Raw genomic sequence first — 10,409 nt, 5'->3', positions numbered from 1 at the left:
ATCAGGGAGGTGGTGCTGAGACAGGGGACGGAAGGAGACAGGTTTGGGGGTCCAGGGACTCTGGGATGGAGGGCCACAGTCAATGCTCTGAATGAGAACTGGACACACACACACACACACACACACACACGTACACATACCCATCCTCACAGCTGAGTCGGCCCAGCTCAGTCCCCCTACTATGTCTCTTTGACTTTCTTTATGTCTTTGTCTTTCTCAGTCTCTGACTTGTCCTTGACTCCTCTCTGTTTCTCTCTGGGTTTCTCAGTGTCTCTTTGTATTTCTATCGCACCTTGAATATGTCTGTGTCTTTCTCTCTGTCTCTGTCTTTCTCATTCTACTTCTCTCTGTCCCCCCAATCGAAGTCTGCCCATATTTTCTGTCTCTGTCTCTATCTCTGTGTCTCTGTCTGTATCCCAGGATTCTTGCTCCCAAGCAACGCCCGGGCGATTCCCTGGGAGGCGGGGGCGGGGATGCGCCTTTGAAAACGGGAGGGCAGCCTACACCTTTAAGCTCGGGCGCGCGCCGAGCCTGCGCCTTTAAGCGCGGGCGCGCGCGCGGCCCTGGGTTCCCGGCGTGGAGGCCGCGGGAGCACCCGGCCCGGCCTGCCTGCCCAGCCCCCGCCCCGGCCCCCGCCCCGGCCCCGGCGGGGGAGGGGTCTCTGAGAACGGCCCCTCCCCCCTGCGCCCCTCCTGCGCTGCGGTGCCCTCACCCTGCGTGCCCGGGTCTGCGCGCCCCACCCCGGCCCCCGGGGCTTCCTGGCCGTCCCCTCCCCCACCGCAGCCGACCCCTTCGCTCCTGGCCAGCCTCCGCCACACACTGGGAAGCAAGCTGGTAGCCTGCACCACAGAGCCTGCAGCCCGACATCGGGGGCCTGCACTCCGAGATTGGACCCAGAGAGCTGGAAACAGGGACCCCAAGACAGGAGTCTGAACACCAATATCTGGGGCTGGAATCTCAATATCAGTCGCTGAGAACCCAACATTTGGAACCTGAGCCCCAAGATTTGGAATATGGATCCCAACATTTGGAGCCTGAACCTCAATATTTGGAATCTAAACCCCCCAATCTGGAGCTAAACTCTGAATTCTGTGCCTGAGACCTTGAAATCTGGGATGGGATTCCTGTGTCTATTCCCCCAGAATCCACTACTTGGGACCCGAACCCTGAGATTTAGGCCTCAAATTCCAAGATCCGAACCCTGGCATTCCAAGGGGCCTAAACCTGAGTTCTGGCCTGAAGTCCTTGCTGCAAACCTGAATGCTGAAATCTGGGACTAGAGACCTCCAAAACTTGACTTAGCACCCCCAATAACTGAACCCAGCACCCCAGTACCAGACCCCAAGACTGGACTTAGGACTTAGACCCTAAACTCTCCATTTGGCTGTTTCGCATCCCAAGACTGGAGCTGAGTGACCCTGACTCTGAACAACCTAAAGGGGTGCCTGGGTCTCTAAAATTGGACCCTAGTTGCCCAATATTTGAGGATCTGGGACTGTAAGTATCAAGGTCTAGAGACTCCATGACCACATGTATAAGCTGAGACACGAGGACAGTCCCTCTACAGAGGCCTTGGGGACAGGAAGGAACGACTGAGCACCCCCTCCAGAGCCCTGACCTTTGACCCCCTGGGAGCCTGAAGACTCTGCTCCCTGGGACGCTTCCAACTCAGGTAAGGCTATTGGGAGGGAGTTTCTCAGTGACTCCCATCATGGGGAGGGACTAGAGAGGAACTTTGTGGCTGGGGATGGGGGTAGGTAAGGACCATGTAACCCTGGGAATCCTCAGGGTTTCTCCCAGAAACAGACACCCCCACGCATGGGTCTACCTCCAGTTCCTCTGCCTCAGACACTCTGTGGGCATTTGGCCAGCCCTGCCCCTCTCTGATCTCCTCTTCCCCAGTTGATGGGATCTCTAGGTCTGTGACTCACTCCCAGTAGATCTTCTAACTTCTTCCCACCATGTATCTTGTCTGACCATCTCCAACCACCTCTCCTGCCTGCCTCTCCTATCCACCACTCCTGTCTCTTTTCTCCACCTCTCTCTCTGACCATCTTTGACACTTCTGTCCACATCTCCTCTCTGTGGCCACCTCTGGCCACCACTCATCTCAGTAACCATCTCTGTCCACCTCTTCTGTCTTTGATCGTCCACAGCCCTGTCCACAGCTTCTCTCTCTGGCCACCTCTATCTACTGCTTCACTCAGTGACCACCTTTGATATCTTAGCTGCTCTCTAGTCATCTTTCATCGGCTCTCTTGCCCTTCTCCGGCCCTGACTCTCAGCTGTGGCCTTTGACTGTCTGACCATTTTTGACATCTCTGTCTATGACTCTTCTCTCCAGCCACTTCTGTCTGTCTATTCTCCGACTTCCCCTGTCCACATTCCTTTCTCTCTTGCCCTCCTCCCACTCCTGACCCTAATTGCCAGTTGACAACCATCTGACCATCTCTGGCCTTTACTGACTACCTCTCTTCTCTGTTTCTGTGATCATTTCTAATATCCCTGGCTGCCTTCCCTCTGTCTGATGACCTCTCCTCACACCCATCGCCCAGCTGTCCTCTCCTCCTGACTGGCTTTTGACCATTTCTGACCATCTTTTACCATCTCTCCTAGGTCTGACCACCCCTGACCACTTCCTCTCTCTTTGTCCACCACTTATCTTCTTGATTATCTCTAACCATCTCTCTTCTCTGATCATTTTCAACTACTTCTGACCACCTCTTCTCTCTTTAGCCATCCTTGACCATCTCTTGGTGACCATGTCTAAAACCCTCTTGCTTATCTTCTAATCACCGCCACCCTGACCAACCCTCCCATTCTCTCACCATCTCTGGCCATTTCTAATCACCTCCCTGCCTTCTGACCATCTTTGTTCATTTCTGCTCCCTCTGTCCTCCCATGATACATCTGAGTCTTTGACCACCGTCATTAACCAACTCTTTTGCTCTTAGCTCATTGTGACCTTTTCTCCTGGTCTTGGACCACCCCAGCCCCCTCTGGTACCCCTCTTCTGACCTCGGCCTGCCCTAATGCCTCCCTTCTTCCCTGCAGGCCACCGCTGCCCGAGATGGCCGTCCTCCCGCTGCTCCTTTGCCTGCTGCCGCTGGCCCCTGCCTCATCTCCACCCCAGCTAGCTACACACAGCCCGTGTCCCCGTCGCTGCCGCTGCCAGACACAGTCACTGCCCCTAAGTGTGCTGTGCCCAGGGGCAGGCCTTCTATTTGTGCCACCCTCGCTGGACCGCAGGGCAGCCGAGTTGCGCCTAGCGGACAACTTCATTGCGGCTGTGCGTCGCCGTGACCTGGCCAACATGACGGGCCTGCTGCATCTGAGCTTGTCACGTAATACCATCCGCCATGTGGCAGCCGGTGCCTTTGCTGATCTTCGCGCCCTGCGTGCTCTGCATCTAGATGGTAACCGGCTAACCTCACTGGGCGAGGGTCAGCTGCGTGGCCTGGTCAATTTGCGCCATCTCATCCTGAGCAACAACCAGCTGGCAGCCCTGGCAGCTGGTGCCCTGGACGACTGTGCCGAGACACTTGAAGACCTCGACCTCTCCTACAACAACCTGGAACAGCTGCCCTGGGAGGCTTTGGGCCGCCTGGGCAACGTCAATACGTTGGGCCTCGACCACAACCTGCTGGCTTCTGTGCCTGCTGGCGCCTTTTCCCGCCTGCACAAGTTGGCACGGCTGGATATGACCTCCAACCGCCTGACCACCATCCCACCTGACCCACTCTTCTCCCGCTTACCACTGCTAGCCAAGCCCCGGGGGTCACCTGCCTCTGCCCTGGTGCTGGCCTTCGGTGGGAACCCCCTGCACTGCAACTGCGAGCTGGTGTGGCTGAGGCGGCTGGCGAGGGAGGATGACCTGGAAGCCTGCGCCTCCCCACCTGCTCTGGGTGGCCGCTACTTCTGGGCTGTGGGTGAGGAGGAGTTTGTGTGTGAACCCCCTGTGGTAACTCACCGCTCACCACCGCTGGCAGTGCCTGCTGGTCGGCCAGCTGCCCTGCGCTGTCGGGCTGTGGGGGACCCCGAGCCCCATGTGCGTTGGGTATCACCCCAGGGCCGGCTGCTGGGCAACTCGAGCCGCGCTCGCGCCTTCCCGAATGGGACGCTGGAGCTGCTGATCACTGAGCCGAGTGATGGAGGCATCTTCACCTGCATTGCGGCCAATGCAGCTGGTGAGGCCACGGCTGCTGTTGAACTAACCGTGGGTCCCCCACCACCACCCCAGCTAGCCAACAGCACCAGCTGTGACCCCCCGCGGGACGGGGATCCTGATGTCCTCACCCCACCGTCTGCTGCCTCTGCCTCCGCCTCCGCCAAGGCAGCAGACACTGGGCCCCCTACTGACCGTGGTGTCCAGGTGACTGAGCATGGGGCCACAGCTGCTCTCGTCCAGTGGCCAGATCAGCGGCCTATCCCAGGCATTCGCATGTACCAGATCCAGTATAACAGCTCAGCCGATGACATCCTCGTCTACAGGTGCAGTGTCCAGGCAGTGGGCAGCTTGGGTGGGGGAGTTAAGTGGAGGGAAGGTTAGAGATATGTCTACTGATACCCAGGCTGCAACACAGCTGAGAAATGAGGCTGCAGACTTACAAAGAAAATCAGACAGCAAAGGTAAAAGAAACCATTCAGAGGGAGTAAAAAGGAATCTGGCAGCAGTGTTAAAAAGAAATAAGGCAGCAAAAGTAATAGTAACAAACATATAAAGGAAATTAGGCAGCAAGAGTAAAAAGTAACCAGGCCAAAAGAATAAAGAGTCGATGGAGAAGGGCAAGTTTGGGGAGATACAAGCAAATTTAGTAAAGGAAAAGAGAGACCAGGTGTTTCCAGATGACAGGGCTAGATACAAGATAGGCTGCAGGAAGAAAAAGAGATCAAGAAGGTACAGTGATCATGGGAAAAATGAAATGAGTCAGCCCTGCTGCAAAGGCACTCAGACCAGAGGTTAAAAGGAAAATGGGAAGGAAGTTAAACAGATTTCACTTTGGGTTTGTGCAGTGTGAACTGCTCCACATATTTGGAGTTCTTATATGCAACATCTCAATTTTTTATTTTCTAAATCAAATTAAACCTAATTCAAGCTCCACCTGCTAGGTGAGCAGGAATGTTCAGTTTGCCACTGTTGGGGATTCCCTTCTCTCTTCTCTTGTTGCAAACACAAAACCTGGAGCTTAAATACTCCAAGAGATGGGCCAGTGTAATTTCTGCCCCTGAGCTGGAGAGTACTTGGAACATCTGCTGTGCCACATGTGGTCTGTAGTTTTGGCGCTGACGTGGGTGCTGCTGAGACCTCTCACCCAGTCCAGCCTTGCATGGATAGCTGTGGATGGCTCCCTGTTCTCACTGCCAGGCTGAGCCAATGGTGCAGTCCCCACCTCCTGGCTGCGGAGAACTGAGCCTCCTAAGACTTGGGGTCTGCACCTGTGAACCTAGCATCTGGGTCCTGTTTCCCTCCTCGGGGACCCCAAGAGATAATCACTTGATCTCCTTTTCAGCCTTGGAAATCTAGTAAGCTCATTCCACTCTCTTTCATAGGCAGTGTGCTCAATAGATTCCATGGAGGGCCCACACCTGAAAATCACACATATTCTGTCCACTGTGCCTGGCAGGGGATGGGACAAATGCTCTCCTAGTCACCCTCCCAGAGCCAATCACAGAGTTTCCTGTACCTCCCTCATTAAAGCAATTTAAGAAGAAAACTGATTATAAAACAAATTAAATCTCCAACAGAGTGCTCTGCTACAAAAGGAAGTATAGTGGAATTGGGTGTTAGAGAAACTAAGCAACAGAGATAAAAAGAATCAGAAGGCAGAGCTGGAAAGAAATAAGGCAACAGAGAAAAAAATTAGCAGTGGTGACTGAGACACATCAGTTTAATGAAAAAGGTATCAGATGACAGGACTCACTGGAAAGCAGGTTATAAATATAATAAGACAATGGGACTAGGAAGGTGTTCATTGGCAGGTTAGAAGAAAATCAGGCTCAGTGATATGGAGGAATCCGGTGGTTAGATTAGAAAGAATCTAACTGTACACTAGAGGCAAAGAGAAATCGGCACAGGCTGGAGGGAAGTCAGAAGTTAGAGGGAGACTGAGAGGTGGAATTAGAGGGAAATTGGATATGGGGTTAGAAGGAAATGGAAATTGGGTTAGAGGGAGGTCAGAGAGGGCGAGGATGCAATTGGGCGGTGCGCTAAAGAGATTTCTGGCAGTAGGGCTAGAAGGAGCTCAGGTGGTAGGCTGGTGGGAAACAGGGTGAAGGACTGAAGGAACTCAGACAGTGAGGTAGGGGAGAATAGGGTGGGGGGACCAGAGTGAAATTAAGTGGTGGAGTGGAGCAAAATTGGGCAGCAAAGTTAGAGGGAACTTCGGTTGCAGGCTGGTGGGAATTTGGGCTGGCAGTGCAGGATGGAAATCAGGCAGCTGGGTATAAAATGAAACAGGACTGGGAGAACTCACGCTGTGGGCCACAGAGAAATTGGGCAGTGAGGCTAGAGCAGCCGTGGGCAAACTACGGCCCGCGGGCCGGATCCGGCCTGTTTGAAATGAATAAAACTAAAAAAAAAAAAGACCGTACCCTTTTATGAAATGATGTTTACTTTGAATTTATATTAGTTCACACAAACACTCCATCCATGCTTTTGTTCCGGCCCTCCGGTCCAGTTTAAGAACCCACTGTGGCCCTCGAGTCAAAAAGTTTGCCCACCCCTGAGCTAGAGTGAAACTAGGCAGCAGAGCAGAGGGGAAGGGGGCAGTGGCACTGGAGGGAATTTGAGCTTGGGGACTAAAGGAAGATCATACTGGGGGATTTGAGAGGAATGTGACAGTAAAATTAGATGGTGGGCTGAGGTAAAATTGGCTAACAGACTGGAGGCATATCAGTCAGGCCACTGACTGGGTGTCAGACTAGAGGGAATTCCAGCAGTGGTTAGAGGGAATTCAGAGGTTAGAGTGAAATGCAACAGCTGTTCTGGGGAGAAATTCTCTAGACGGGAGGGTGGGGATGGAGTGCAGGGTGGGTGCTGGTAGCTGGAGACTTGACCTCTACCTGCCTGTCCCTCCAGGATGATCTCAGCCGACAGCCGATCCTTCCTGTTGACAGACCTGGCGTCCGGCCGCACCTATGATCTGTGCGTGCTAGCAGTGTATGAGGACAGCACCACAGGGCTGACAGCTACACGGCCTGTTGGCTGCGCTCGCTTCTCCACAGAGCCCACACTGCAACCCTGCGGGGTCCCGCATGCACCCTTCCTGGGCGGCACCATGATCATCGCGCTGGGTGGTGTCATCGTGGCCTCAGTACTGGTCTTCATCTTCGTTCTGCTTATGCGCTACAAGGTGCACGGTGGCCAGCCCCCCGGCAAGGCCAAGGCACCCGCACCCGTCAGCAGCGTTTGCTCCCAGACCAACGGCACCACACAGGCCCCGTCTGCTCCTGAGCCCTCCGCACCGAGGGCCCATACCATGGTCCAGCTGGACTGTGAGCCCTGGGGGCCCAGTCACGAACCCACAGGACCCTAGCCTCGTGCCCACCAAGGGGTGGCAGGACTTAAGCACCCTGTGGGACCTGGCCTCAGACTCACCAAATTGTTCACGGTTTTTAAAACTCTGATGGGGAGGGTGTCAGGGGCACTGAGGGGCACAACAAGAAAGTCCTATTTTTCTAAGCTTGGGCCTGGGCCCTTGCCCTTGTCTCTGTCTGTGGGAGTTGGGAGGATCATGCAGGGCCTGGAGCTGGGGATGCCTCTTCTGGGGAGAGATCCACCTAGTTCTGTCCAAGGTCCCTGGATGTGGCTGAGGATGGTCGTCCATTTAGTCAACAGACATTCCTTGAGCGTCGTCTCTGAGCACGTCCCGTGATGGGTGATGCTGTGGTGACTCTGACAGCCCCAGCTCTGCCCTCAGACAGTGATCAGAGATGTGGTCATGAGGGAAGCCTGGGAGACTGTGGGAGCCCAGGAAAGGGGCCTGACTCAGGCTAGGAAGAGCTTCCTGGAAGAGAGATGGGACCTGAGAATTCCCTCTGAAGGAGATAACTGGCCAAGAGCAGAGGGAAGGGTGTTCCAGGCAGAGGGCACAGTACAACCAAGGGCTTCGTAAGTGCCAGACATTGGGGGTGCTGTGATAGAGGAGAGGTAGGAGGGGTGAGCAGGGTCCAGGCTTTCCGGGCGGAGGAGCTCAGACTCTGGCCGGATAGTATTGAGAAGCCAAGGAAGATTTAATGCAGAGGAGGACAGCGTCAGGTTTGGGCTTTAGGAAGATCCTTCTAGCTGCCATGGGGAAGGTGGACCAGAGGGGAAGACTGATGTAAGGAGCCCGGGTGGAAGCCAGGGTAAGGACCTGTGTGAGTAAGGACAAGACTGGATCAGGGAGGGTGGGGCTGGGGAAAGCAGTTGAGTTGGGTGAGGGGACATTCAGGAAACTGAGTGGCTGAGTTATGGAGCTGAAGAACCATGGGGGAGGGAAGTGTCCAGGATGAGGCCCAAGGCTCTGGCCAAGGAAGGGACAGCGGAGCTGCTATGATACTGGACCAGGGAGAAGGGGCAGATTTGGGGAAGATGCCAAAGCCAATGGGACTTGGTGGATGTGGAGTACCCAGAGGGCATCCAGAGGGTGATAGTCAGGGGGCCTCGGCCTCTGGACTTTTCACGTCTAAGGGACAGACAACGAAAAGCATAGACTAAAAAAGACTAAACTGGAGCAGCAGGTGGAGGGACATAGAAGCAAACTGGGCAAGTCAGACCCAAGTTATTCTTGTGTTTAATGATATCAAAGCTGCTGTGAGAGTAGTGTTAGGGGTTCAGTTGGACAGATGCCAGACTCCACTGATTTGAAAGTCGGAGGTAAGAAAGTGTAGAGAGGGAGTGTAGACCTGCCATTCTGTGGGCCTAGAGCCTGGTTCAGGTTGATCTGGACCTTTCTGCACATCTCTCCAGGGCTGGTCCTCACTGTCTTGAACTGCCCTAGGCTCCCCTCAGATGCTAAGAGGTTCGGAGGACCAAACCCTGGGCCTTGGAAATATCAGGCCTCATTGGAGATCCCGGAATGGGATTAGCAGGAAGAGAAATAGTGCTCCTTGATCTCAAGCTACTCTTTGGTGGGTCCAGAGGCAGAGATGTGGAGGGACCTTGGGTCCTATCAGTATTCTCTGGAGTGATGCTGATGTGAGGAGCAGGGTGAAGTGGGCCCAAGACCAGACTGGCCGTTCTCATGTGGGGCGCCACAGCTTTGTGGGTGGGTGTAGGTCTTGGAAATGACTTTCCATTGGCCATGGAACACCTGAGTCCCAGGGATCTGGCCTGACTCCCAAGTCCTCCAGCAGCATCATTAGGTCCTTCCTCTTGTTATCCTCCGGTGGCTGAGGTCAGGAGCAGCCACCAGGGACAGTGAGGTATCTTGAGAAAAAGGCCTAGGGAGGAGCAGGTTTGGATACCTAGAACCAGTTGCTGCCATGAGGGGGAGCCAGAGTGCACTGTTCCTCAACCCTGTTTAAAATACTAAGTTACTGCGTGCCTACTTGTGCTACATGCTGGGGATTCAATAATGAACAGATACAGGCCTGTCCTGCCCTCATTTACCTCACCATCAGGTGGGGAAACAAATGTTAAATAATCACAAAAGCAAGTGTAAGCATCGGTGGTGACAAGTGGGGCCATGCAGGGATCCATGGAACCGTGAGACCTGTAGCCAGGGGACCTGGCCCAGGAAGAGAGGTTGAGGGAGGCATCCTGGAGGAAGTGATGCCTCAGCTGAGACCTGAAGGATGATCAGGTTGGAGTTAACTACACAGGGGATGGAAAGGGCATTCCATGCAAATGGAACAGCATGTACAGAAGTTCAGGAGCTGAGGGATGCATGGTGAGTGAAGGGGACTGAAAGAGGCCATGTGCTGGAGTATGGTGGGGAAAAGGAAGTGATGCCGTGTTGAGACTTGAGAGTAAGAAGGGGACAGGTGATGCAGGCTACTGGGAGGGGTCTGGATTTTATTCTAAGCGGCATGAGAAGCCATTGGAGGGTCTTGAGCAGTGAGGAGAGTTGTCCTTTCTAATCCTAAAGAAACTCCAGTGGCAGGTCTGTTTGCATGTGGGAACTAAAGTAAAGCAGGGAGGCCAGGGAGGAGGCTAGTGTAATGGTCCAAGCAGAAGGCGTGGGGCCTGAGTGGATGGATTGGAGAGAGATTTGAGACTACTTCACCAGAAGCCTCCATCCCCTATGCAAGTGAAGATAGTCTGGATCACTGTCCAGCTACCTGGTTTTCAGGCAAGATTGCTGAGACTGGGGAAGAAAGATCCATTCCTTAGATGGGGGAGCTGGCCTCTCTGAGGCATAGGAATTAATGACCTTTTCCAGGTTCAAGTACCAGGCAAACAATGGGTCAAGACTCTGCAAGGCAGA

General features: G+C 54.1%; 1 protein-coding gene across 1 annotated transcript; it reads left to right on the top strand.

The window, feature by feature from the left end:
* Positions 1–666: 666 nt before the first annotated feature.
* On the top strand, positions 667–7,681 carry LRFN3 (leucine rich repeat and fibronectin type III domain containing 3). The gene is made up of 3 exons (XM_070397927.1): positions 667–1,672; positions 3,055–4,491; positions 7,079–7,681. Exons 2-3 carry the CDS (start codon positions 3,071–3,073, stop codon positions 7,533–7,535), a joined length of 1,878 nt encoding a protein of 625 aa, XP_070254028.1. The 5' UTR covers positions 667–1,672; positions 3,055–3,070; the 3' UTR covers positions 7,536–7,681.
* The last annotated feature ends 2,728 nt before the right edge of the window (positions 7,682–10,409 follow it).

Source organism: Myotis yumanensis, unplaced genomic scaffold, assembly GCF_028538775.1.
Source record: "Myotis yumanensis isolate MYYU_CA2020_CCGP unplaced genomic scaffold, mMyoYum1.0.hap1 SCAF_18, whole genome shotgun sequence".
In the NCBI taxonomy this organism is placed as follows: Eukaryota; Metazoa; Chordata; class Mammalia; order Chiroptera; family Vespertilionidae; genus Myotis; species Myotis yumanensis.
Note: the sequence above shows the minus strand (reverse complement) of the source record. Positions and strands in the feature narration are given on the sequence as shown.

Bases quoted from the DNA above. Each gene is read 5' to 3' on its own strand.
- LRFN3 (XM_070397927.1), top strand. From the start codon at position 3,071: ATGGCCGTCCTCCCGCTGCTCCTTTGCCTGCTGCCGCTGGCCCCTGCC. The intron at 4,492-7,078 runs GTGCAGTGTCCA...CTGTCCCTCCAG, and splicing joins GATGACATCCTCGTCTACAG to GATGATCTCAGCCGACAGCC.